Source organism: Kogia breviceps, chromosome 10, assembly GCF_026419965.1.
Source record: "Kogia breviceps isolate mKogBre1 chromosome 10, mKogBre1 haplotype 1, whole genome shotgun sequence".
NCBI lineage: Eukaryota > Metazoa > Chordata > Mammalia > Artiodactyla > Physeteridae > Kogia > Kogia breviceps.
This window is the reverse complement of record NC_081319.1, coordinates 49,373,243-49,400,361: the sequence shown is the minus strand read 5'-3', so window position 1 is coordinate 49,400,361 and position 27,119 is coordinate 49,373,243. Positions and strand designations below refer to the sequence as shown.

Here is a 27,119-nt window from a genome sequence, read left to right as displayed (position 1 = left end):
CAGGGGACATGGGTTCGAGCCCTGGTCTGGGAGGATCCCACATGCCACAGAGCAACTAGGCCCCTGAGCCACAGCCACTGAGCCTGCACGTCTGGAGCCTGTGCTCCTCAACAAGAGAGGCCGCGATAGTGAGAGGCCCACGCACTGCGATGAAGAGTGGCCCCCGCTTGCCACAACTAGAGAAAGCCCTCATGCAGAAATGAACACCCAACACAGCCAAAAAAATAAATAAGTAAAATTAAAATAAAAAATTCTCTGGAAGGATTCAATAGCAGAATAACTGAGGCAGAAGAATGCATAAGTGATCTGGAAGATAAAATAGTGGAAATAACTACCACAGAGCAGAATAAAGAAAAAAGAATGAAAAGAATTGGGACAGTCTCAGAGACCTCTGGGGCAACATTAAATGCACCAACATTAGAATTATAGGGGTCCCAGAAGAAGAGGAAAAAAAGAAAGGGACTGAGAAAATATTTGAAGAGATTATAGTTGAAAACTTCCCTAATATGGGAAAAGAAATAGTCAATCAAGTCCAAGAAGTGCAGAGAGTCCCATACAGGATAAATCCAAGGAGAAATATGCCAAGACATATTAATCAAGCTATCCAAAATTAAATACAAAGAAAAAATATTAAAAGCAGCAAGGGAAAAACAACAAATAACATACAAGGGAATCCCCATAAGGTTAACAGCTGATCTTTCAGCAGAAACTGCAAGCCAGAAGGGTGTGGCAGCACATATTTAAAGTGAAGAAAGGGAAAAACCTACAACCAAGATTACTCTACCCAGCAAGGATCTCATTCAGATTTGACAGAGAAATTAAAACCTTTACAGACATGCAAAAGCTAAGAGAATTCAGCACCACCAAACCAGCTTTACAAGTGCTAAAGGAATTTCTCTAGGCAGGAAACACAAGAGAAGGAAAAGACCTACAATAACAAACCCAAAACAATTAAGACAATGGGAATAGGAACATACATATCGATAACTACCTTAAATGTAAATGGATTAAATGCTCCAACCAAAAGACATAGACTGGCTGAATGGATACAAAAACAAGACCTGTATATGTGCTGTCCATAAGAGACCCACTTCAGACCTAGGGACACATACAGACTGAAAGTGAGGGGATGGAAAAACATGTTCCATGCAAATGGAAATCAAAAGAAAGCTGGAGTAACAATTCTCATATCAGACAAAATAGACTTTAAAATAGAGACTATTACAAGAGACACAGAAGGACACTACATAATGATCAAGGTATCAATCCAAGAAGAAGATATAACAATTGTGAATATTTATGCACCCAACATAGAAGTACCTCAATACACAAGGCAAATGCTAACAGCCATAAAAGGGGAGATTGACAGTAACACAATCATAGTAGGGGACTTTAGTGGGGTGCTAAAGATCATCCAAAATGAAAATAAATAAGGAAACACAAGCTTTAAATGATACATTAAACAAGATAGACTTAATTGATATTTATAGGACATTCCATTCAAAAACAACAGAATACACTTTCTTCTCAAGTGCTCATGGAACATTCTCTGGATAGATCATATCTTGAGTCACAAATCAAGTCTTGGCAAATTTAAGAAAACTGAAATCATATCAAGCGTTTTTTCTGACCACAATGCTATGAGACTAGATATCAATTACAGGAAAAAATCTGTAAAAAAAATGAACATTTGGAGGCTAAACAATACACTACTAAATAACCAAGAGATCACTGAAGAAATCAAAGAGGAAATAAAAAAATACCTAGAAACAAATGACAATGAAAACACGACCCAAAACCTATGGGATGCAGCCAAAGCAGTTCTAAGAAGGAAGTTTATAGCAATACAATCCTACCTCAAGAAACAAGAAACATCTCAGATAAACGACCTAACATTACACCTAAAGCAATTAGAGAAAGAAGAACAAAAATACCCCAAAGTTAGCAGAAGGAAAGAAATCATAAAGATCAGATCAGAAATAAATGAAAAAGAAATGAACAAAACAATAGCAAACATCAGTAAAACTAAAAGCTGGTTCTTTGAGAAGATAAACAAAATTGATAAACCATTAGCCAGACTCATTAGGAAAAAAAGAACACTCAAATCAATAGAATTAGAAATGAAAAAGGAGAAATAACAACTGACACTGCAGAAATACAAAGGATCATGAGACACTACCACAAGCAACTCTATGCCCATAAGATGGACAACCTGGAAGAAATGGACAAATTCTTAGAAAAGCACAACTTTCTGAGACTGAACTAGGAAGAAATAGAAAATACAAGCAGACCAATCACAAGCGCTGAAATTGAGACTATGATTAAAAATCTTCCAACAGACAAAAGCCCAGGAGAGATGGCTTTGAAGGCCAATTCTATCAAACATTTAGAGAAGAGCTAACACCTATCCTTCTCAGACTCTTCCAAAATATAGCAGAGGGATGAACACTCCCAAACTCATTCTACAAGGCCACCATCTCCCTGATACCAAAACCAGACAAAGATGTCACAAAAAAGAAAACTACAGGCCAATATTACTGATGAACATAGATGCAAAAATCCTCAACAAAATACTAGCAAACAGAATCCAACAGCACATTAAAAGGATCATACACCATGATCAAGTGGGGTTTATCCCAGGAATGCAAGGATTCTTCAATATACCGAAATCAATCAATGTGATACACCATATTAACAAATTGAAGGAGAAAAACCATATGATCATCTCAATAGATTCAGAAAAAGCTTTCAACAAAATTCAACACCCATTTATGATAAAAACCCTCCAGAAAGTAGGCATAGAGGGAACTTACCTCAACATAATAAAGGCCATATATGACAAACCCACAGCCAACATCATTCTCAATGGTGAAAAACTGAAACCATTTCCTCTAACATCAGGAACAAGCCAAGGTTGTCCACTCTCACCACTGTTATTCAACATAGTTTTGGTAGTTTTAGCCACAGCAATCAGAGAAGAGAAAGAAATAAAAGGAATCCAAATCAGAAAAGAAGAAGTAAAGCTGTCACTCTTTGCAGATAACATGATACTCTGCATAGAGAATCCTAAAGATGCTACCAGAAAACTACTAGAGCTAATCAATGAATTTGGTAAAGTAGCAGGATACAAAATTAATGCAGAGAAATCTCTTGCATTCCTATACACTAATGATGAAAAATATGAAAGAGAAATTAAGGAAACACTCCCATTTACCATTGCAACAAAAAGAATAAAATACCGAGGAATAAACCTACCTAAGGAGACAAAAGACCTGAATGCAGAAAACTATAAGACACTGATGAAGGAAATTAAAGATGATACAGACAGATGGAGAGATATGCCATGTTCTTGGATTGGAAGAATCAACATTGTGAAAATGACTCTACTACCCAAAGCAATCTACAGATTCAGTGCAATCCCTATCAAACTACTAATAGCATTTTTTACAGAATTAGAACAAAAAAATTGCACAATTTGTGGAAACACAAAAGACCCTGAATAGCCAAAGCAATCTTATGAAAGAAAAAAGGGGCTGGGGGAATCAGGCTCCAGGAATTCAGACTATACTACAAAGCTACATTAATCAAGACAGTATGGTACTGTCTTGATATATACATCAGTGGAACAGGATAGAAAGTGCACAGGTAAACCCACGCTCATATGGTCACCTTATTTTTGATAAAGGAACCAAGAATATACAATGGAGAAAAAGGCAGCCTCTTCAATAAGTGGTGCTGGGTAAACTGGACAGCTACATGTTAAAGAATGAAATTAGAGCACTCCCTAACACCATACAGAAAAATAAACTCAAAATGGATTAAAGACCTAAATGTAAGGCCAGACACTATCAAACTCTTAGAGGAAAACATAGGCAGAACACTCTGTGACATAAATCACAGCAAGATCCTTTTTGACCCACCTCCTAGAGAAATGGAAATAAAAACAAAAATAAACAAATGGGACCTAATGAAACCTAAAAGTTTTTGCACAGCAAAGGAAAGCATAAACAAGACGAAAAGACAACCCTCAGAATGGGAGAAAATATTTGCAAATGAAGCAACTGACAAAGGATTAATCTCCAAAATTTACAAGTAGCTCATGCAGCTCAATATCAAAAAAACAAACAACCTAATCCAAAAGTGGGCAGAAGACCTAAATAGACATTTCTCCAAAGAAGATATACAGATTGCCAACAAACACATGAAAGAATGCTCAACATCATTAATCATTAGAGAAATGCAAATCAAAACTACATTGAGGTATCACGTCACACCAGTCAGAATGGCCATCATCAAAAAATCTACAAGCAATAAATGCTGGAGAGGGTGTGGAGAAAAGGGAACCCTCTTGCACTGTTCTTGGGAATGTAAATTGATACAACCACTATGGAGAACAGTATGGAGGTTCCTTAAAAAACTAAAAATAGAACTACCATACGACCCAGCAATCCCACTACTGGGCATATACCCTGAGAAAAACATAATTCAAAAGAATCATGTACCACAATGTTCATTGCAGCTCTATTTACAATAGCCAGGACATGGAAGCAACCTAAATGTCCATTGACAGATGGACAAAGAATGGATAAAGAAGATGTGGCACATATATACAATGGAATACTACTCAGCCATAAAAAGAAACAAAACTGAGTTATTTGTAGTGAGGTTGATGGACCTAGAATCTGTCATACAGAGTGAAGTAAGTCAGAAAGAGAAAAACACAAATACCATATGCTAACACATACATATGGAATCTAAAAAAAAAAAGGTTCTGAAGAACCTAGGGGCAGGACAGGAATAAAGACACAGACGTAGAGAATGGACTTGAGGATACGGGGAGGGGGAAGGGTAAGCTGGGACGAAGTGAGAGAGTGGCATGGACATATATACACTACCATATGTAAAATAGATAGCTAGTGGGAAGCAGCCACTTAGCACAGGGAGATCAGCTCTCTGCTTTTTGACCACCTAGAGGGGTGGGATAGGGAGGGTGGAAGGGAGATGGAAGAGGGAGGAGGTATGGTGATATATGTATATGTATAGCCGATTCACTTTGCTATAAAGCAGAAACTAACACACCATTGTAAAGCAGTTATACGCCAATAAAGATGTTTAAAAAATTATTATTTTTAACTTCTTTTTAAAGGAAGCATAAATGGCAGATTGCTGCACATAGGATATGACATACGGATCCTGTGGGGCAACTTTAATAATTAACCACTCTCATGGTTTAACTGAGTTTCACATTCTGTCATTTTCCTGTTTCCTTTCCTGACCTGGACAAAAAAGGAAATTGAACCACTTTTGTCTTAAGTACAGTCACACCTTGGAGCTGTCGCGGGTTTGGTTCCTGAGCACTGCAATAAAGCGAATATCCCAATAAAGCGAGTTACACAAATTTTTTTTATTTTGCAGTGCATATAAAAGTTATGTTTAGGGCTTCCCTGGTGGCGCAGTGGTTGAGAGTCCGCCTGCCGATGCAGGGGACACGGGTTCGTGCCCCGGTCCCGGAAGATCCCACATGCCGCGGAGCGGCTGGGCCCGTGAGCCATGGCCGCTGAGCCTGCGCGTCCGGAGCCTGTGCTCCGCAACGGGAGAGACCACAACAGTGAGAGGCCCGCGTACCGCAAAAAAAAAAAAAAAAAAAAAAAAAATGTTTATACTCTACCATGGTCTATTAAGTGTGTAGTAGCATTATGTCTTAAAAAACAATGTACAGATAGACCTAGAGAGTGTCGTACAGAGTTAAGTAAGTCAGAAAGAGAAAAACAAGTATTGTATATTAAAACATATATGTGGAATCTAGAAAAATGGTATAGATGATCTTATTTGCAAAGCAGAAATAGAGACACAGACGTAGAGAACAAATGTATGGATACAAAGGGGGAAAGGGGGTGGGGTGGGAGGAATTGGGAGATTGGGATTGACACCTATACACTATTGATACTATGTATAAAATAGACAACTAATGAGAACATACTGTTTAGCACAGGGAACTCTACTTAATGCACTGTGGTGACCTAAATGGTAAGGAAATCCAGAAAAGTGGGGATATATGTATAAGTATAGCTGATTCATTTTGCTGTACAATAGAAACTAACACAACATTGTAAAGCAACTATACTCCAACAAAAATTAATTTTAAAAAAGAAAGTATGAATTGGGAAAAAAGACAATGTATATACATTAATATAAAAATACCTTGTTGGTAAAAAATGCTAACCATCATCTGAACCTTCAGTGAGTCATAGGATTAACATCTAAGATCCCTGATCGCAGACCACCGTCACAAATATGACAATAATGACCAAATTTGAAATATTGTGAGAGTTACCAAAATGTGACATAGAGATATGAAGTGAGCAAATGCTATTTGGAAAAATAGCCGATAGATTTGCTTGACCCAGGGTTGACACAAACCTTCAGGTGAAAAAAATGCCATATCTTCAAAGCATAATAAAGTGAAACAATAAAATGAGGTAAGGCTGGTTACATTTGACCAGGAAATACAGAGTCTTGTTTTATTCATTTATTCAGTTTATCAGGAAACACCATGAGAATGAGCACATTCTCATTATTAATATAATATTAATGTGACCTTGGCTTCTTTCTTTCCTTTTTTTAATACCAAGAGGAAAAACCATTTGGAGAAGACCACCTTGTCATGTTGGCCCATGAGTTCCTTTGCTACCGAAATGAAATGATCATACAAAAGAGATATTAAGATCATAAGGACAGGGGACATCCCTGGTGGTCCAGTGGTTAAGACCCCGTGCTTCCAATGCAGGGGGCGTGGGTTTGATCCCAGGTTGAGGAACTAGGATCCGACATGCGTGCGGCAAAAAATTTGACATAAAGTAATTGCAAAAAAAAAAAAAAAAGGGAAATAAATTTGAACTGTAGGAATAAAATCTATATTTTAAAAAAATCATAAGGACAATATTAATAACTGGCTATCACTGTGCCCTTTCTGTGTGTCAAGCACTCCTTCAAGTGAATCGTAATCATTTTCTCATTTACTCTTCACAAAAATCCTGGGAGGAAGGTGTTATCATTCTCACTTCATAGATGGAAAAAAAAAAAAAAAACAGAACGTGGGTAATTTGTCCAAGTTCACGCAAAGAATCAGTGGCCATGCCAGGATTCAAATCCAGATCTGTCTCAAATTCTGTGATCATAACCTCTTCACATCTTGCCTCACCCCGTTTGGGTTGAAAGTCAAGCTGAGAAAACTGTTCTTGGTAAAGAAGTGGGTAAGATTTGGATTCTTTAGTGGTGAGGGGGAATCTGGAAGGGAATAGATACGTTATGTGTGTGTGCCTGGGTCACTTTACTGTGTACCTGAAACTAACACAACATTGTGGATTAACTATACTTTAATTTTTAAAAAATGGAAAAAATAAAAATAAAAGCTTATTGACTTAGCAGGGGAAAAAAAAAAAAGATTTGGATTTTTTAAAGTTCCAGAAAGTTCTGACCTCCTGTTGGTATTTCCTGGGCAGCAATCGTTGGACCTTTTATCTCAGCTGTAGATTCTTGAAGCTCAGCTTACTTTAGGGTAGCGGGAGTTGCATCCAGGGTTAGGCCTTGCCTGGAAGGGTCCCCCAAGGCGTGGTCCGCCCTGCTCCCCATAAGGCCTGAGGAAGCACCTCAGGCCCAGTGCCGACTCCATTCTGCACTCCTGGTCTCTCTTGGCCTAACCGGTAAAGGCTCCACTGTTTCAAGCAGATCCTCAACGAACACACTTCTAACTTGTAACAGCATCAGTCATCTTTAGTAAAGGTTTGGTGAAGGCCAGAAGACTCTTTGAACCCCTTGGACTAATACTGTTTTGTCCTTTTCCCCCTGCAGGACATCGAGGTCTCTGTGAACATTCTCTAAAATGTTTAAGCTCGAGAATCACGGAGCGGAAGCTGCAGGGAACATGGCTGCCTGCTGGCCGAGGGAGCCTGGAGAAACCATTCCTGGGGCCTCGAGGCTCCTTGATGCCCATGTTCAGCTCCCAGGGTGGCCTTCACCCTGTGCATGCCGACAGCAGCCTGCTGAAGCCCAGGGTCATGACCGTGGTCAAGCTGGGTGGGCAACCCCTCCGCAAGATCACGTTGCTCCTCAACAGACGGTCGGTGCAGACCTTCGAGCAGCTCTTGGCGGACGTCTCAGAGGCCCTGGGCTTTCCCAGATGGAAGAGTGACCGCGTGAGGAAGCTGTTCAACCTCAAGGGCAGGGAAATCAGGAGTGTGTCTGATTTCTTCAGGGAAGGGGATGCTTTCATAGCCGTGGGCAAAGAGCCACTGACGCTGAAGAACATCCAGGTGGCTATAGAGGAACTGTACCCCAGCAAAGCCCGGGCCCTGACCTTGACCCAGCACAGCCGGGTCCCCTCTCCAAGGCTGAGAAGCAGGCTTTATAGCAAGGCTCTGAAAGGGGGTCACCACTGTGGGGAGACCGAGACCTCCAAGAGCTGCGGTGAGGCTGCCAGGTCCCAGGCTGCCATCAGACATCAGGGGAGGACCCCCGTGGAGGACAGGGTGAGGGCCCAGAAGAAGTGGGTGAGGGGCAAGTGGGAGCCTGAACCCAGCAGCAAGGTGCCCAGGGATGCCACCCTGGAGAGGCATGCTAGCGGAGAGAAGCACCTGGGGGTGGAGATTGAAAAGACGTCGGGGGAAATAATCAGGTGTGAGAAGTGTAAGTGGGAAAGAGAGCTCCAGCAGAGCCTGCAGGGGCTCTCTCTGGCTACCAGCGAGCTGGACCTGGGCAGGTGCCCCAGCTATGACGTAGAGAGGTTGGTAAGGACCAGGAGCTGCAGGAGGTCCCCTGAGGAGAAGCCCCAGGGTGGGAAGGAAGGTTGGAAGGAGGGTACCCGGAATAGTCCCGGGCATCCGCCTCAGGATCCGAGGAGACCCAGCAAAAGCACCGACACGAAAGAGGACCAAGACCCAGGAGGCCAGGAAGGTCATGGCCTAGCAGCAGCCAAGGCCAAGAGGGACGTTGTCGGGGAAGCCCAGCCCATAAGAGAGGAGAAAGACAGCAGGACCGTAGGCAGGAGCACGCAGGGAGGCTGGCTCCGAAGGGAGCATCCTGCCGACCTCGACCCAGAGAAGCTCCCCAGGACCAGAGGCGATGAGCAGGAGGCGGAAAAGGAGAAAAAGCCGGGTGCGTCCGGAGGGAGGAGGATGGTTTCCCGAGATGAGCCGCTGGCCAGGGTAGAAAAGGAGCCCAAGACGAGGCCGGAGGAAAGCAAGGCGGAGCGGCCGGGCGGCAGGAGGCGGAGGCCCGTGGGCATCCTGGCGGCCGACGTGCGCAAGCAGTATGAGCCGGGCCGCGTGATCGGCGACGGGAACTTCGCGGTGGTGAAGGAGTGCAGGCACCGCGGAACCCAGCAGGCCTACGCCATGAAGATCATAGACAAGTCCAAGCTCAAGGGGAAGGAGGACATGGTCGACAGCGAGATCCTGATCATCCAGAGCCTCTCTCACCCCAACATCGTGAAACTGCATCAAGTGTATGAAACGGACGCGGAGATCTACCTGATCATGGAGTACGTGCAGGGAGGGGACCTTTTCGATGCCATTATAGAAAGTGTGAAATTCCCGGAGCGTGACGCTGCCCTCATGCTCATGGACTTGTGCAAGGCGCTCGTGCACATGCACGACAAGAGCATCGTCCACCGGGACCTCAAGCCGGAAAACCTGCTGGTAAGCCCCGCCCTGGCTGCGGTGGAAGAGGGAGGTTATAAATCATGGGATACAGGAAGTTGGAACGGGCTCCTACTCTGGTACCCTTGTGTGCTAAAGCATTACCTTTATGGTCTTTTAAAAAAATACTCGTTTCAGTATTTAAAACTTTGGTTGTAGTTCATAAATTGCAGAGATAAATGGGTTTTGATTAAATTATTGAGAAAGGAGCCTTCCAATTGAAACAAAATGGAAACTGTTTCCTCATGCCTGGGAGAAAAATATTTTCACCTTGACCGTGATCAGGTGGACTTCATTTCTTGGGTATTTGCACATCCTCTGCCCTAAGTGCTAGGGGTGTCTGCTGGTAGCAGCTCCCCCTGCAGGCTTTGTGCCCACCCTCCCACCAAAAGTCCCCCTGGCCCTTTTGCAGAAGAGGTCTTGCCGCAGGAATTCAAAAGGCTCAGTACTGGAGATTCCCAGTCGGTCCAGTGGTTAGGACTCCAAGCTTCCACTGCAGGGGGCCTGGGTTCGATCCCTGGCCGGGGAACTAAAATCCCGAAAGCCTCTAGCATCAGTCCTTTCATCTCTCTGGGCCTTTGTTTCCTCACTTATAAAAGAGAAATAGTAATAGTACCTGTCTTAGAAGTTTGAGGGAGGATTGAGCACGGGAGCTGGCCTGGCACACACAGCTCAGCTGCTCTGTTTTTGGATGTAAACAATCTCCCAAAGCACCAACATCAAATAAGGACACTCTAGGACCATGACGGATCCAGACAAAAGCAAGACCTCTTCATCATCATGTCCAAATCCAGATAAGAACACGATTGTCCAGACCACAAATGGGGCTACATTTTCCCTTTTGGGTGACTATGATTCACTGCCCCACCTTCCCACCTTCTAGATAAGAATTACCAAGATGCCCAATCATAGAATTACCCTCACTTCCTGACAGTATCCAGTTCAGAGCAAAATCCTGCTTTCACGAACCTTCTCCCACATCACCTAACACAATCCACCTCTTACAACAATTTCATTGAACACCCTCTCACTTAGATGCCTGGATCCCCCTTGTTGCAATGAGTCAGTCAACCCAGTGTGTTCCTGAATTTCAAGTGTGTTCCTGGTGGACTTTGTTAGGACGATGCACTTCACATGCTCACTCTCTGGCTCCTTTGTCCCACTTTCTTCTTTGTAGCCCCAATCACCACCTGGTACGTTCCATATTTATTCTTCTATTTTCTATTTCCTCCTCCTGGAAAGTTCTGTGACCCCAGGAACATTGTTTTATTCAGACTGTACCTTGAAAACTACATCAGTTCTGTCACATAGTGGAGATTCAATAACTATCAGTTGGATGAAAGAATGAATACAGAGCCCAGCATGCTGCCTGGCAAATAGCAAGCATTCCATCAGTGGCAGCTACTCTCATTATTACTATGTTAGGAATGAGTCTGATATTAAGGTGGACATCATGAGGAAGAATCCAAAGCCAGATTGCTGCACATGAAGCCGTAGTAAATGGAGACAGTGATTTTCATGAGCCACAGTTTTTTTGTGGGGGGCGGGCAGTGGAGGGGAAAGGAGTTAACCTGTTTCCTTTAATTTCATGGCTGTAGAGCCAGCCTGGAAACATCATCCCAGTACATTCATTTGCCTGTAAGCTGCTCCCACAAGCAGAATGATTTCTGAGTGAGTCGAGCTAATTATCTGGTGAAGTGAGGTCTACATTGACCCCTAAATCAAGCAGCCTTGTTTTTGTCCAGATTCATAGAATTGCAGATCATTGACTGGTTGCCTGCATGGTCTGAATTACCAGGGAATAAATCTCCCTTTGAAGAATTTCATTTTTGTTTTTTGGGTTTTTTGGCTGCACTGCGCAGCTTGCAGGATCTTAGTTCCCCGACCAGGGATTGAACCCAGGCCCACGGCCGTGAAAGTGCCGAGTCCTAAGCACTGGACCACCAGGGAATTCCCTAAGAATTCCATTTTTAAATCATATTAAAAAAATTTTTTTTAATTTATTTATTTATTGTATTTTTGGCTGTGTTGGGTCTTCGTTGCTGCGCACAGGCTTTTCTCTAGTTGCGGCGAGCGGGGGCTACTCTTTGTTGTGGTGCACGGGCTTCTCATTGTGGTGGCTTCTCTTGCTGTGGAGCGCAGGCTCTAGGCGCTCAGGCTTCAGTAGTTGTGGCACTCGGGCCCAGTAGTTGTAGCTCACGGGCTTTAGAGTGCAGGCTCGGTAGTTGTGGAGCACGGGCTTAGTTGCTCCGCGGCATGTGGGATCTTCTCAGACCAGGGCTCGAACCCTTATCCCCTGCATTGGCAGGCAGATTCTTAGCCACTGTGCCACCAGGGAAGCCCAAGAATTCCATTTTTGCATGAGTTAAGTGTCCTCATCCTTTTTTCACTTGCTTTTTGTTTCTGTCTTTTGGGTTTGAGCCCAAGTTTTCCCCATGTGTGATGTGTCAGACCTTGTTTACAATGGCACTTTGGAATCGTGACAGAGCAGTGTTCTTTACAGATCCTCTGATGTTTTCACCAAATTGTATAAGCAGGAGGAATTCTGACTAGAGGCCTGGGTCGGTCCCACGAACAGAACATTTTGGGCCTGTGCTTAATAAAGCATCAGAACAGTGATACACATTCTCGAGGATGTGGAGTGAGATCCTTTACCCTATAGGATCGTTTTCTTTTGGGGACAGTCATCTGAGCTTGCATTTTCTCCACAAGGTCCTGGAACCAATCTGTCGAGCTGGCCCATCTCTTGGGCAATAGAGACTCTCACTTGTGTTAAGGGACTGACTTGTCAGCAGTTTTTAAAATGGGGAAAGTCAGCACTTGCAGGTGGCATGGAGAGATTTGTTTCAGGACATAAAAAATTGCAAGGAATACATTTAGTGTGGACAATCTAGCTGCCTCTGAGAAGTCATTTGGCGACACCTTCATGGATTTAAATGTCAGTTCATATGTGTTTTAGTGCCCTTAAAGGCAGTGAAGTGTGTGTGTGTGTGTGTGTGTGTGTGTGTGTGTGTGTGTGTGTGTGTGTGTGTGTCCTGAGAGAGGAAAAACTGCAGCGGAACTATAATTTTTCAGTCTAATACATGAGTTGTTTATTGGTGTTAATTGTAATTGATATTTCGACCCATTTTTTTATTGTATCATTTTTTTACATCTTTATTGGAGTTTAATTGCTTTACAGTGTTGTGTTAGTATCTGATTTATAACAAAGTGAATCAGCTATATGTATACATATATCCCCATATCCCCTCCCTCTTGCGTCTCCCTCCCACCCTCCCTATCCCACCCCTCTAGGTGGTCACAAAGCACCAAGGAAGAAAGCCTACTTTTTGTTTTTAAATAAAAAACTTTCTTTCGTGGTGGTAAGTCTCCTTCAGAAGCTGCAAAAAGCTACAGATCTGAGCCATCTTTGGTGGCATAGGGTAACATCTTTTCTGTCTTGTGGATAATCTGTCAGCTGGTGTTTTTCAGAATGAGTGGGCCTGTCACATTTCTAAATTGTGTCTGTCCTTTTTCCAGATGAGTAAAGTTGAATATATTGTTATGTCAGACTTTAAATGCTACCTAACGTCAGTTCTTTGTGGTTTTTCAGACAAAGATCTGGGGAGTGTTGGATTTGACAATAGACTCATTGTCTGAGTTTAGAAAGGTGTCATCTCTAAACCTGTTGTTAGGATAATTATGATGCAAACTTGGCTGGTCTTCTGAGAGTTAATATTAGTAAATATCACCATGGTGACTACTGTCCATCAGTTAATGTTCTTTAGTTGACTTTAATTTAGTGTTCCGCTCTTGTGCTGACTTTTGTATTATCAAAGTAATTGTTTCTTCCTTTAATGGATCGCTACTGTCTGTATCAATACTTTGCTAAACTTAGGAGACTGATGATGTTAGAACTAACTTTTGATTACATGACTGATTGTGGCTGCTTTTAGAGACTTCCAGAATGTGCTAGGAGCTCTTAATGGATCTAGCAAGCTCACCATGTTGTTTTCACCAGTAGAAATATTTATATCTGATAATTGGGCCCTAGAGTAAAATTTCAGGCCTGTATTACTGAGTTTATCTATTTCTAGTGATCACATTTCCTGATAAGATGCTAGTGCCCCTCTTCCCTTAGGGCTATTTAGACTCCTGAAATCTTGCAAAAAAATTTTTAATTATGAGAATTTCCAGCTTGAAGAAATATCAGTGTTAATTGCTTCTTCTGCCAGCATGTGCTCCCTTGGAGAGGTTGGAATGTGCTGTGTGGTGTTGACTGGGCCCTGGGAAAAGCAAACAGGAGCCAGATAGGTGATGACGTGTAGACACCAAAGGCATGTCACAGGCCAGTCATGTGACAGGTGCTGGGAAAACTTTGTCCCCACTGATTTTTTCAGTCATTCTCTGTGTTACGCTGCTATCTTTTGCTTTTGAAATGTAAATTGATTTTAGACATTGGCATTTCCATGTGAATTGGTTTCTAAGATCATTTCCGTCCTCATGGCCAGCTGGCAATGGAGACTTGGAGGGAGAAGGCCAGAGGAAGTATGAAGGATCAAGTAAGAAGTCGACAAAGATAAATAAGCTCTACCCCTTTTCTTAGGGGGAGCCACTTGCTGTTTGGTCTGTACTCTGCTTCCATTTGCTGTTCAGAGATGATCATTGAAAGATCACATTTAAATTGATGTGCCCTTGAAGGAGAGGAAGCTGTTAATGGCTCAGAAAAGGAAAGATTCCTTTTGAAGCTTTGAGACTGTCCAGATGTGATCTTGCTGCTTATGTAAATGTAGACTGTCTGGATTCAAAGCAGGGTACTTGGGTGTGGCTAGAAAAAGGGATGATGGTTGCAGATGGACCAAGAGTCGTTAAAGTACCATGTAAATTCATCTCTAACACCCTTTCAGTTAGAGGGCAATTGAAAACGAGCCCCAGAAGGAATGTGACCCAGAGCAGTGAATTTAGATAAACCTGTAGATAGAGAAACAGAGATGTGGGGTGAGGGCAAGGTCAGATGTGGGCACTGGGGCTGTGGCGTCGAAGTGGGTCATTTAGTGGGGTCTTTGTCTTGATGGCCACCCAGTGCCTAGTCAGCTGAGGGTACCGAGGCTCATTGATTTGTTCAAATCATACGTGGTATATGGTGTTCATTTCTGGGCATTCTTTGTTAAAAGAGGCGTCAATGAAATAGGGATTATCTACAACTTTATAGTGCACAAGAATCGCCCTGGGGTCTCATAGAGATGCAGTTCTGTTCAGTGCAGTGATTCCGTTTTATATATATATAATATAAATTTTTATAAATTTATTATTTATAATATTATTTAATTTAATATTTATAATATTATTTATTATAAATATATATATATTCTTTTTCATATTATTTTCCATTATAGTTCATTGCAAGATATTGCATATAGTTCCCTGTGTAGGACCTTGTTGGTTATCTACTTTATATATAGTAGTGTGTATCTGTTAATCCCAAACTCCTAATTTATCCGTCCCCCAACTCTTTCCCCTTTGGTAACCATAAGTTTGTTTTCTAAGTCTATGAGTGCAGATCAATGCACATGCAGTTCTGGGGTAGCCTGAGGTCTCCAACAAGCTCACAAGTGATGCTTGTGCTGCTGGTTCAAGAGCCGTACTTAGTGTAGGGAGGGGCGAGAAGGGGATGATGGGTCAGGAAACCTGATCCTAGAAGGATAAGCTTGAGGATTCTTGGATGTGAACTTAGAGAAGCAGCATTGGTACCACCTGGGAGCCTGTTAGAGAAACCAGAAGCACCCTGGGGGGAATCCTGGTACTTGTTTCCCATCTTTGGAAGTGGTGTGTCCTTCCCAGAGGGCATATTTAGAAAAAAGGGGTGGAGGTGGAATTCTGGATCAACGTGGGGTGAACCTCCTCACAAGTTAATCTGACTATGATCTGGATGGTCTGCCATGTGAAGCTATGGGATCTTTTCCATCTTGAGATTTCAACCAGAGGTGAATGATAGTCTGGTGGGAAGATATTGTAGACAAGTTTCCTGTTTGCGTGGAGACTTTGATGGTTTCAGAAGTTCCACACAATGTAAATTGGTGCAGCCACTATGGAGAACCACAGGGAGGTTCCTTAAAAAACTAAAAATAGAACTACCATATGATCCAGCAATCCCACTCCTGGGTGTAGATCCAGAAAAGATGAATTCTCTAATTTGAAAAGATACATGCACCCCAAAGTTCATAGCAGCACTATTTACAGTAGCCAAGAAGCAACCTAAATGTCCATTGACGGATGAATGGATAAAGATGATGTGGTACATATATAAAATGGAATATTACTCAGCCATAAAAAAGGCTGAAATAATGCCATTTGCAGCAACATGGACAGACCTAGAGATGATCATGCTAAGTGAAGAAATTCAGACAGAGAAAGACAAATATCATATGATATCACTTACATGCAGAATCAAAAATGTGATACAAATGGACTTATTTATAAAACAGAAACAGACTCACAGACTTAGAAAACAAACTTACGGTTACCAAAGGGGAAAGGGTGGGGGGAGGGATAAATCAGGAGTTTGGGATTAACAGATATACACTACTCTATATAAAATAGACAACCAACAAGGTGCTACACAGGGAACTATATGCAATATCTTGCAATGAACTGTAATGGAAAATAATATGAAAAAGAATATATATATATGTATATAACTGAATCACTTTGCTGTACACCAGAATCTAACACAGCATTGTCAATCAACTATAATTAAATTAAAAAAAAAAAGTTGCACAAATACCAGAAGGAAGAGTTAGTCCAGGAGGATGTCAGTCATTTGAATTCAAGAATTAAGATAAGAACTGTTCTGAAGCCAAGAATGTGAGGTGCCTGTTGGAAAACAAAAAAACAAAAAAATTCACACTGTCAGTGTGTGACCCTAAATGTAGTTAACCTGCTCATGTAGGTGAAGTAAATAAGTCTCAAGTCACACTGACAGCTCTGAAAAATGTTACATAAATCCCAGGACTTCCCTGGTGGTGCAGTGGTTAGGACTCCACACTCCCAATGCAGGGGACCCGGGTTTGATTCCTGCTTGGGGAGCTCGATCCCACATGCAGGCCCCAACTAAGAGTTCGCATGCCACAACTAAGGAGCCCACCTGCCACAACTAAGGAGCACACATGCTGCAACTAAGGAGCCCACCTGCCGCAACTATGGAGCACACATGATGCAACTAAGGAGCCCGCCTGTTGCAACTAAGACCTGGCGCAACCAAATAAATAAAATAAATTAAAAGATAAAATAAATTTTTTAAAATGTTACATAACTCCCAACAGCAGAGGCTGGAGACAGAAGAATTAAAAACACAGAACATTCTCACTTTCTGGAAGGAACAAATGACTCTGTGGATCCTAACCACCCTCAGGTTCTGCTCTGGGTCTCATCATCCTGAGACTCAAAGAGAAAAGCTATGGAGACCAGAAGCAGCGTAATATTATTTTAGGAAGGCCATAAAATAATTTTTAAAAACAGATGTGGTATTTGAAAATGTATCCATCAGCATCTGGACATTTAACATAATACATTTTCAAAATAAATTTCATGAAAAGCTTCAAAATAGATAAAAGACCAAGTCTCCATCATGTTTCATCTGCTCCTGACTCAGTGGAGCCAGGTTTTGGAATCGGGGGTTGGGGGGATGGGGGGGGGGGTTGAGGAAGGAAATGCTCGTCATTTTGCATAGGGACTCATAGTTTATTTTGGTGTATTCAATCAGCCAAATGCTTTTAATGCTGATCATTTGGTTGGGAATACTTACAAATATTTGTGAGGGACAGATTTTTTCAGCAGTCACCCAGCAAATGGGACTCATGTAGATGGTCCATCTGGAAACTTAAGGCAGCACACGTTTTTTTTTTTTTGGTCCTTGCCTTCCAAAGTAGATTTTCTAGTGTAAATTATTCTAATAATTACCTCTCCAGTCTCCTTTAGGGCTGTGTCTGTCTCGATACACAGACCAAAGCAGAAGTGTGTTTTAGTTCTACATCTGTGATTTCCATTAGGTTAGGTTAATTATGAAGATATTGATTAGATTGCCCAGCAGTGACTTGGGCTCAATAGTTAAGACACATTCTGCTTACAGAGATGTAAACTCTCTGGCAGGAACCAAAGCAGGTTTGGAGCACTTACCCTTGGCTGAGGAGATCGGGGAGTGGCTGCCCGCCCTGCATTTTCGGGTGTGGGTCTGATGCAGCACAGGGAGAATCGGAGCCCTGCCTAATGCCCTCCAGCCCCCCATGTGCTGGCCGATGCATTGGGAACCTTGGCCCCCATTCCAGTCAGGATGCAAGGGCGTGCACCCGCAGACAGGTTGATAATTTCTCCTATAGCCCTGGTGGCTCCAGTGAGTCTCATTTGGATGAGATCACCCAGGCTAATCCCAGTGAGTTTCCTATAGCACTGAAATTAACCACTCATCTCACCTTGGCCTGAGCCATCAGCTTCTACCATGAGATGCAGGCCTGGTAAAGCAGGGGAGGAGGATGGAGCCTTGACAGCAGAGGATGGACCAGGGCCATGCCTGGGAAGGAGGGCCTCGGTTTGGATGAGGAGATCCTAAAAGGGGAGGAGGAAGATAGCAAGGCTGACTTTCTGTATCAATACTTCCTATTTTGCATGAAGTCAGTCCTGCTGTGCAGAGGTGAACTATTGTGGAGGGTAAAAGTATGATATTAATTCATTTAATCTTGAAACCCAGACAGCCCAGCAGATGCTCTGGAGGTCTTGGCCACACAGCAGAAATGCTCCCAGGGACACGGCCATCTCTCCCCCAAGAGGGACCACTCCTGGGCCCAGCACAGCCTGAGGGATTTACTGCAAAAGCCCTTTTGGTAACAACATGGTAAAACTCAGGGTTGAGAATGGCTGGCTGTGCCCCCTGATGGTGGAGGTTTGCCTCTGGCCCATCTGCTTCCGATTCTTTGGGTGCCTTTGGATGAGACCTCCTCAGCCTTCTGCAACAAAAATAACCCTTTACTGGAAGATTTGGCATCATACACTAGTTACACGCACAGACTCTAAAGTCCAAGTGTCAGGGTTCAAACTCCAGCTCACCATTTACTATGTAACTGTGCCTCCATTTCCTTATCTGTAAAATGGGAATGTGCATGGCCTTACAGGACTGCAATGATGATTAAATGAATTAATATTTTGTAAGATGTTATAAACAGCGCCTGGCATCAAAGAAGCATGACAGAAGTGTTCGCTAGGTAAACCATATAATTTTAGCCTCCACTGCTTATTTGTCTACTTTTTCATTCCAATTCCCACTTCTTTTTCCTTTCTTTTTTTTCCTCTGCTCTGACTTTGCATTATCCACAGGCATTTTCTAGTTCTCATTAAAGCTAGTCTCTGCTCAAAAATATCATTGATCCTTGTTCTAACTCAGTGCTGCCCAGTGGAGCCTTCTGTACTGATGGAAATGTTGAAGATTTGCACGATCCAATATAATATCCCTTAGCCATGGATGGTTATTGAACACTTGAAATGTGGCTAGTGCATCTGAGAAACTGAATGTAAATTTAATTAGATTTTAATATAATTAATTTAAAATAAATAGACATCTGTGGCAATATGGTGCTACCGTATTGGACAGCAGAGAAAATCTAACTCATTGGTTCTTTAGTGAGCACGTGTCACTGAGATCAAGTTGGATTTGTCAGTGTTGGGTCAATCTATAAGCTCCTGTGTTTTACTGTTTGCTTATCCTGAACTTGCGTGGTTTTTGTCCTATTAATTTTCCTTCTTTGTTCTCATCGCAATTTTGGTGGGTTGGGGATTTTGATTTCTTACAGGTTCAGCGAAATGAGGACAAATCTACCACCTTGAAACTTGCTGATTTTGGTCTTGCAAAGCATGTGGTGAGACCTATATTTACTGTGTGTGGGACTCCGACTTATGTAGCTCCTGAAATTCTTTCTGAGAAAGGTAAGGGTTACACATTGCTCTGTGGGACTCCAGCTCACTTACTAACCAAGATTTAACTTGTAATATTTAAACTTTACATTTTTCAACATGGAGCAGTCGAAAGTCTCAGGGAGTTGGCACTAAGCTTGTAGTTGGATGTTAATGGAAATCTTTGAAATAGGTCTTCTTGACCAAAGCATGAGAACTTTTTCCTCACCAGGGCTGCCCTTATTACAGAGAAGGGATTGTGGGGGGTGTGCGTGTGTGCGTGTGTGTGTGTGTGCGTACGCACGCACACACGCATGCACGTGTGTTGGCAGGATGGTAAGATGGAAGATGGTGGAGAATTGGGTGGGGAACCCAAGCAAGCAAGGCCATTTGGCCACTCACCCAAGGTTACCTCTAATGGAGACAATTGGAACAGTTCTTATGGTAATTGGCTTAAAAATTCCTTTACCAACCTTGCATTTAAAGGAAAAGGAGGTCCCATTTCAAGCCCAATGAATAATATTTATTACAGGCCTGTATATTTTATGAGGGTCCAATGGACTATTTTAGTGACACACTCTGTAAAGGATATACAAGGAAATTATTATTATTTTATTATTATTATTATTATTATTATTATATGGCTCCAAGTATGTGAATGCCTATTTAGCCATCCTTGCACTCCAGGAGAAATCAGTTTAGCCACCCTATGATGGCTAAAGATAGGAAGGCTCTGGATGGGTTTTAGGGTTGGGGGTAGGGAGAAGGGAGAGATTTTGTCCCAGCAACAGAAACATCAGGGAAGCCAACATGCAGAGACTAGACTATGCATGGAGGTTGAGTGGTAGAGACATTGAGAAGACCAGCAGATCAGTGGAGCAGAGGAAATTGCCGTTGGATGGGTAGGTTGAGTCCCCACAAGTGAGTTTGGACTCGGTGTGGCCGGCATAGTAGCTGTGGTAACGTGGTGACAGTGGGGCAAGAGAGTACTGAGTGACTATAGACATTTTAATGGAGGAATTACTGAGCTGGATAAGAGAGGAATGAAAGCAAATAGTCTACGTGAACTCTGGGAAGTCAGGATGGTAGGGCTTGCACCAACTAACACAGTGTGTTGGAAAGGTAAGCTCTTTTGTTAGATGGGGATGGGGTGAGTTAGACTTTGAACACACTGACTCTGTAGTGATATTTAGGTGGATACACAGAGTTGTCTGGTTGGCTGAATGTGTGCTTTTGAGACCCCTCGATACAGAGATGGCAGCCAAAGTGGTGAGATAATGTGTCTCTGCCTCTACTGCACAGGTTATGGGCTGGAGGTGGACATGTGGGCCGCGGGCGTTATCCTCTACGTCCTCCTGTGCGGCTTCCCCCCATTCCGCAGCCCAGAGAGGGACCAGGATGAGCTCTTTAACATCATCCAGCTGGGCCACTTCGAGTTCCTGGCTCCTTACTGGGACAACATCTCTGACGGTGAGACCTGGGGCTTCCCAGGAAGGAGGGAAGGGGATGGAGAGATGGAGCCCCTCCGGAGATCAGGTCAGATGTGTAAAACGCCACCCAGAGAACCCACTGTGGTACCGGGGCTGTCAGCATCTTGTGCTTCATCCTTTATTTCCTGCTAGATTGGTGTCGATTTCCATAGCATTCCGAACACGACTTGCTTTGAGATATAACGAAAGATTCTCACCACCAGTTGTAGTCACCAAGTACTTTTCCTGAAGCCAGTTAAAGAACCTCAGAACTGAAAAATAAGCTGGAAAATATCAGAAATGTGTAATCCTCATTTGGAAAGATCAAAGCCATCTCATGGGGAATTCCCTGGCAATCCAGTGGTTAGGACTTGGTGCTCTCTCTGCCGAGGGCCCAGGTTCAATCCCCGGTTGGGGAACTAAGATCCCACAAGGTGAGCGGTGCGGCCAAAAAAAAAAAGGCCATCTGCCATCTCATATACAGAAGTGTTTGGGAATTGGACAGACTGGAGATGCTTATTTTACCAGTGACTAATCAGGGTCCTATGGGGGCATACTTGGGGCACAGGGGCTCTGGAAGGTCAAGGGAGAAGGTCTCAGGTACTTTTTAGTGGACCAGAAGCATGTGTGATCCTCCTCCTTTTTGGCCCTTTCAAGTGGAATTTTCCCCCTTGTTTCTGCTGATTTGTATGTTCTACCCACTGCCCTTGTAAAATTGAGAACTAGATCATTTGGGATTTTGAGTCTTTGAGTCTTTAGCTGAAAAAGTAGAATAGGATTGATAACTTTTCCCCAATTGCCCCTAAACACATCATCTAAGATAAGTTATTCATCTTCCCTTGTCCTCAGCTCTGGCTCCTCATCTGGGGTTGGGGCTTGCGGGAAGGGAAGAGCTTCATTTTTTTCCACTTAAATAAGGTGGGCAGAGGGTAGCTTGCTGCCCTCTTGAGCTGATCAAGGCAGTGGCAATTTGGGAATTGAAGGACTAAAAATCATTTTAGAAAGTTCTATGCAACACTGTTCTTAGATTCGGTTATGGTGGCCCCTGCCCTGAGTCCCATGCCTTAGAGGGCCTGCTCTGGTTACATGTCTCCCCAGAAGTGAGGAGACTCTGGGGACAAGAGGCTGTGCCCCCCGCCAGAGCCCAGGCTCCCCCTTCTAGACCACTTAACTGGGACCCCAGAATTTCCTGCACAAATGGCCCAAGCCCACTTGCAAGGCTTGTGAGACCTCTTTTCCCAGCCCCTCCCCACAGTGCCCTAGGCTACCAAGGAGCAGCTGTTTGGGGGGCATAGGGGGAGCACAGACATATTGGTGGGGTGTCCAACTGTCCACACACAGGCATGTGAGACTGAGAATTACGTTTAAACCTGGGCTTCTACCCCTTGAGTCCTCCAAGGACCTTGAAGGAGTGATGCTGGGACAAATGGGGAAAGGGTACTTTGTGGGCAGAATCTGTCCAGTTTGAACGGGTTGGGGTAAGAGAAATCCTGTGGTCTCCGTGCTCAAGAGGTGGCTGGACAGTGGCCATAGAAGTGGGGCAACTGGCGGGTGAATAGCTGACCTTGAACAAGAGGCATCCCCCAATAAAAGTAAATAAACATGGGTATCTTTTCTCCCATGCATTCTTTTTTTTAATAATATATACATTCATGCCTTTATTACATCAGGTTTTTGTTTTTTTTTTTTTGCCATGTTGCACAGCTTGCAGGGATCTTGGTTCCCCGACGAGGGATTGAACCCATGCCCCCCTGCAGTGGAAACACAGAGTCCTAACCACTGGGGCCGCCAGGGAATTCCTTCCCATGTATTCTTGAGTAATTGGTTAGGAGGTTCAGGGAGCCGGTCTGGGAGAGCCAGTGAGCCAGGGAGAAATCTCTTCTCCTCCCTGTCTGCCACCTGACCCACCAGCTGTCACCACATCTCTCTAGAATCAGTCATGGTCTTGGGCAAAAAATGAAATTCATTTTGAATTTGCACTATTTACTACTTAGATCCCCTTTCCCATGTTTTTCAGTTTTGTCAATCAGGAGGTATATTTATTAATTTAGGAAGGAAGATTGGACATATTTTATTTAACAACTTGATAGTTTGATTTACAAATTTTAAAATATGTAGATGTATGCTATGTGGCCTCCATGTGTCCTCTAGGGCTGGGCGGCGCCATGGGTGTTAGTTGCAGGCCTGACCTCATGACTCTTATGTCTAACATGGTAGCCCTTAGCTGCATGTGGCTATTTGAATGTAACTGTAAATTAATTAAAAGTAAATGCAATAAGAATTCAGTTCAGGGAATTCCCTGGTGGTCCAGTGGATAGGACTCTGTGCTCTCACTTCCCAGGGCCCGGGTTCAATCCCCAGTCAGGGGACTAAGATCCCGCATGCTCAGTGCGGCCAAGAAAAAAAAAAAGTTCAGTTCGTCAGTTGCACCAGCCATATTTCAAATGCTCAGTAGTCCCAAGCGGGTAGCGCAGATATGGAAAGTTTCCTTCGTGGCAGAAAGTTCTCTGATCCAGCCATGGTGCTAACAGGTAAGTTTGTGTCCTTATTTCCTGTATGGGGAAAGAAAACTCCAAACCACCTGCATGCATCTCATTTTTCCGTCTTTCTCTCATTCCAACAGCTGCCAAAGATCTGGTGAGCCGGTTGCTGGTGGTAGACCCCAAAAAGCGCTACACAGCCCACCAGGTCCTTCAGCATCCCTGGATTGAAACTGCTGGAAAGACCAGAAGGGCAAAGCTACAAAAGGAGGGGCCCCCCAGCAGCGAGAACCACTTCTGGAGCCAGCACTCGAAGGCTGCAGAGCAGGCGTCATAGTCACGGCCGCAGCATTCACTCAGCCCTCTATTCTGTTCGGGGACAGAGAAAAGGATAGATGTCAAGGAGAAAAAAAGTGAAAAAGCCTTCCTCCCATAACTGGAGAATCAGGGGAAGGAGAGAAGACACTCAGTATATTTTAAAGCTTATTTAAAAAAATAAACTTGAGGGCTTCCCTGGTGGTGCAGCAGTTGAGAGTCTGCCTGCCGATGCAGGGGACACGGGTTCATGCCCCGGTCTGGGAAGATCCCAAATGCCACGGAGCGGCTGGGCCCGTGAGCCATGGCCGCTGAGCCTGTGTGTCCGGAGCCTGTGCTCCGCAACGGGACAGGCCACAACAGTGAGAGGCCCGCGTACTGCAAAAAAAAAAAAAAGAAAAAAAAGAAAAAGGGAATTCCCTGGCAGTCAGTGGTTAGGACTGTGAGCTTTCACTGCCACGGGCACAGGTTTGATCCCTGGTTGGGGATCCCACATGCTGTGAGGCGAGGCCAAAAACAAACAAACAAAACTAAGACAGGAACATCAGCAGTGAATGTATAATCAAGAATTTTATTTTATTTTGGCTGTACTGTGCTGCTTGTGGGATCCCGACCAGGGATTGAACCCGGGCCCTTGGCAGTGAGAGTGGGGAGTCCTAACCACTGGACCGCCAGGGAATTCCCCAAGAGTTTTATTTTGGATACACTAAATTTGAAATGATTATTTAGACATCCAATGAAGAAGTTAAGCAGGCACTTGGCAAGAAAAAAAGAAAAAAAAGTCCGATTATTCACAATCAGTAAAATCGAGCTGATCACTGTTTAGTTTCTCCAGTAACAAGTCCCTCTTCTGACATAATGTCTGGCACCTCCCAGGCTTTCTTTTCCCTGGCAATTGATGTTAGTTAACTGGAGACGGAGCATTATGTAAGACTCTATTTACAGTTATTCAAAAGATAAACAGCTAGCCTTTACTGTTGGTGGCACCTGCTTTCCAGATGCCAAAATCACCCCTAAGATCTTTCATTACATTAAAAATGGCCCAGATGCTGCTTTCCACAAACTCCATCCTTATGTCTTCTTGGGTGTTTTTCAATGTGTTAGTCCACAGAGTGGAAGGCATTACCACGCTCATTTATTTTTCATGGAGTGTTGTAACAGGAATCCTGGATTCGACAAGTGAAGCTGGAAGCCATATTAATAATGTATGTCAAGTACAGCTGATCAGCACTCCTGTCATCGTAACATCACTGAGAGCATCAGAGCAAAGAGGCACACAGGTGGCGACGTGGTCACGTACTGTATCCCTTCTGCCACAAGATCCGTAATGAAGTGACTAGGGGTGAATCTTTAGCTTTCAGCCTAAGTTAGTTGTTCTCCAGCGTTAGTGAGCCATCCCAGGGTAAATCTAACTCAGTGGGTCTCCATCTCTCCCTCCCTCTCTTCCTTCCTTCCAACAAATATCTCTTAAGCTCCTGCCATGTATCGGACAATGGCTTAGGCCTAGGAATCTGCATGTATCAAGTTCTATAAATGATTTTCACATAGGTGGTTCACGGAACACATTGTAGGAGAAGCTGGCCTGTAATCGGTACTGTGGTTGTCTCTCTAGCATCCATTTTATCCAGCCCCCTACCCCCTCACACAGATGTATGTTGTGTTTAGGTGGCTCTGTTCTCAGCCATGTGCTTCGGGAGAGGCTGACCAAAGAGGCATACATATCATCGATGAAGATAGTCAATAAACAATGTATAAGAGGAATAGAAAAGAGTTCCCTTTGAGCCAAAACTGAGGACTACAGCCTGGGAGACACAGATTCAAGAAGCCTTTGAATTGTGTTCTGCTGGTCTTCAAAATGGGGAGGGGCTCATAAAGACAAAAAAACTGCAAAATTACATAAGTTATTTGGCAAGGATTAGGAGTGGAGCTGGCAAGAAGTAAGGGTGATAGTTAGCAAGGATTGGTCCAAATGGTTACATAGTTACAAGGGGAGACCTTGAGACATAGAGTTGCAGCTGGCAGCAGCTAGCAGGTATTGTTTTGTTTTGTTTTGTTTTTTCAGTACGTGGGCCTCTCACTGTTGTGGCCTCTCCCGTTGCGGAGCACAGGCTCCAGACGCACAGGCTCAGCGGCCATGGCTCACGGGCCTAGCTGCTCCGCGGCATGTGGGATCTTCCCAGACCGGGGCACGAACCCATGTCCCCTGCATCGGCAGGCGGACTCTCAACCACTGCGCCACCAGGGAAGCCCGCAGGTATTGTTTTGAGACTGGCTGGTGGTGTCCTTGAGTCTGACAGAGTTCAGAAAATTCACGTTCTCAGTAATGCAGGAACATATCTGAAACCATATCCACCACGGCCACCCAGCCCCATTTTGGATGCCTGAACCACAGTTACTCCATTTCGATTTTTTTAAAAATGCATTCTTCTCGTTAATGGTTAAAGCAGATGTACAATGTATGTCCGATAGGCCACAAAACAGGCTGTTCTGGTTAGCATAAAGTCTAAGTTAAATCATGTACAAGCCAGAATGTCTTTCTCACACCTCAGTATGTGAAAATTTCTTTCATCAGTATGGCAACACAGTCACATACTGCATCTCTTATGCAGGGAGATCTGTAATGAAGGGACTAGAGGTGTGAACCCACAGGGCAGGTTTGGATTGTGCTAGGCAATCATGGTTTTCCCCTTCGTAGGGGTTGGTTTAGATATGACCATGTGATGCATTTCAGATCAAGGAAACTGAGGGGAAATTTGCAAAGGGCTTCTGAAAAAGACTTTCTTGCTCCCAATAAAATACACAGGAAAAGATGGCCTTTTTTTCTGGACATGGCTGTATCTAGATGTAAAGGATGGCACTGGGGCAGCCACCTTGTGATGGTGAGGGGGAGGCTAGCCCCCAAAGGAAGGCTGCCCACCAGGGTGGGGTGACAGAGCAGCAAGACGGAAGAAACTTGGTCCTTGATGATGTCATTGAACTACTGAATTATCCAACCCTGGAGCTGTCCTATCCTTGGACTTCCAGGGATAGGTTGATCCCTTTCCTTGTTGTTTAAGCCAGATGAGTTTGGGATTCTTTTATGCTTTCTGCTAAAAACATTCAAACTGGTACTGACTGTGTATGTGCATTTTTGATTCGGGGCTTAATCTTTCCGTAACTTATTAAATAATTGCAACGTAGTGTCTCAGGTGGGTTCCCTAGAAGCAGAGACTGAGATAGGGGTTTGGGTGCGCATAATTTAT

At 43.6% G+C, this 27,119-nt stretch overlaps 1 protein-coding gene across 1 annotated transcript in view; it reads left to right on the top strand.

Annotated features, from left to right (window-relative positions):
• DCLK3 (doublecortin like kinase 3) overlaps window positions 1-24,259 on the top strand; it is a 47,848-nt gene extending 23,589 nt beyond the window's left edge. The window contains exons 2-5 of the mRNA XM_067005689.1: window positions 7,852-9,695; window positions 19,514-19,646; window positions 20,916-21,083; window positions 23,706-24,259. Coding sequence (XP_066861790.1) covers window positions 7,852-9,695; window positions 19,514-19,646; window positions 20,916-21,083; window positions 23,706-23,899 — 2,339 coding nt within the window. The 3' untranslated portion in view covers window positions 23,900-24,259. The remainder of the gene's footprint in view (window positions 1-7,851; window positions 9,696-19,513; window positions 19,647-20,915; window positions 21,084-23,705) is intronic.
• The last annotated feature ends 2,860 nt before the right edge of the window (window positions 24,260-27,119 follow it).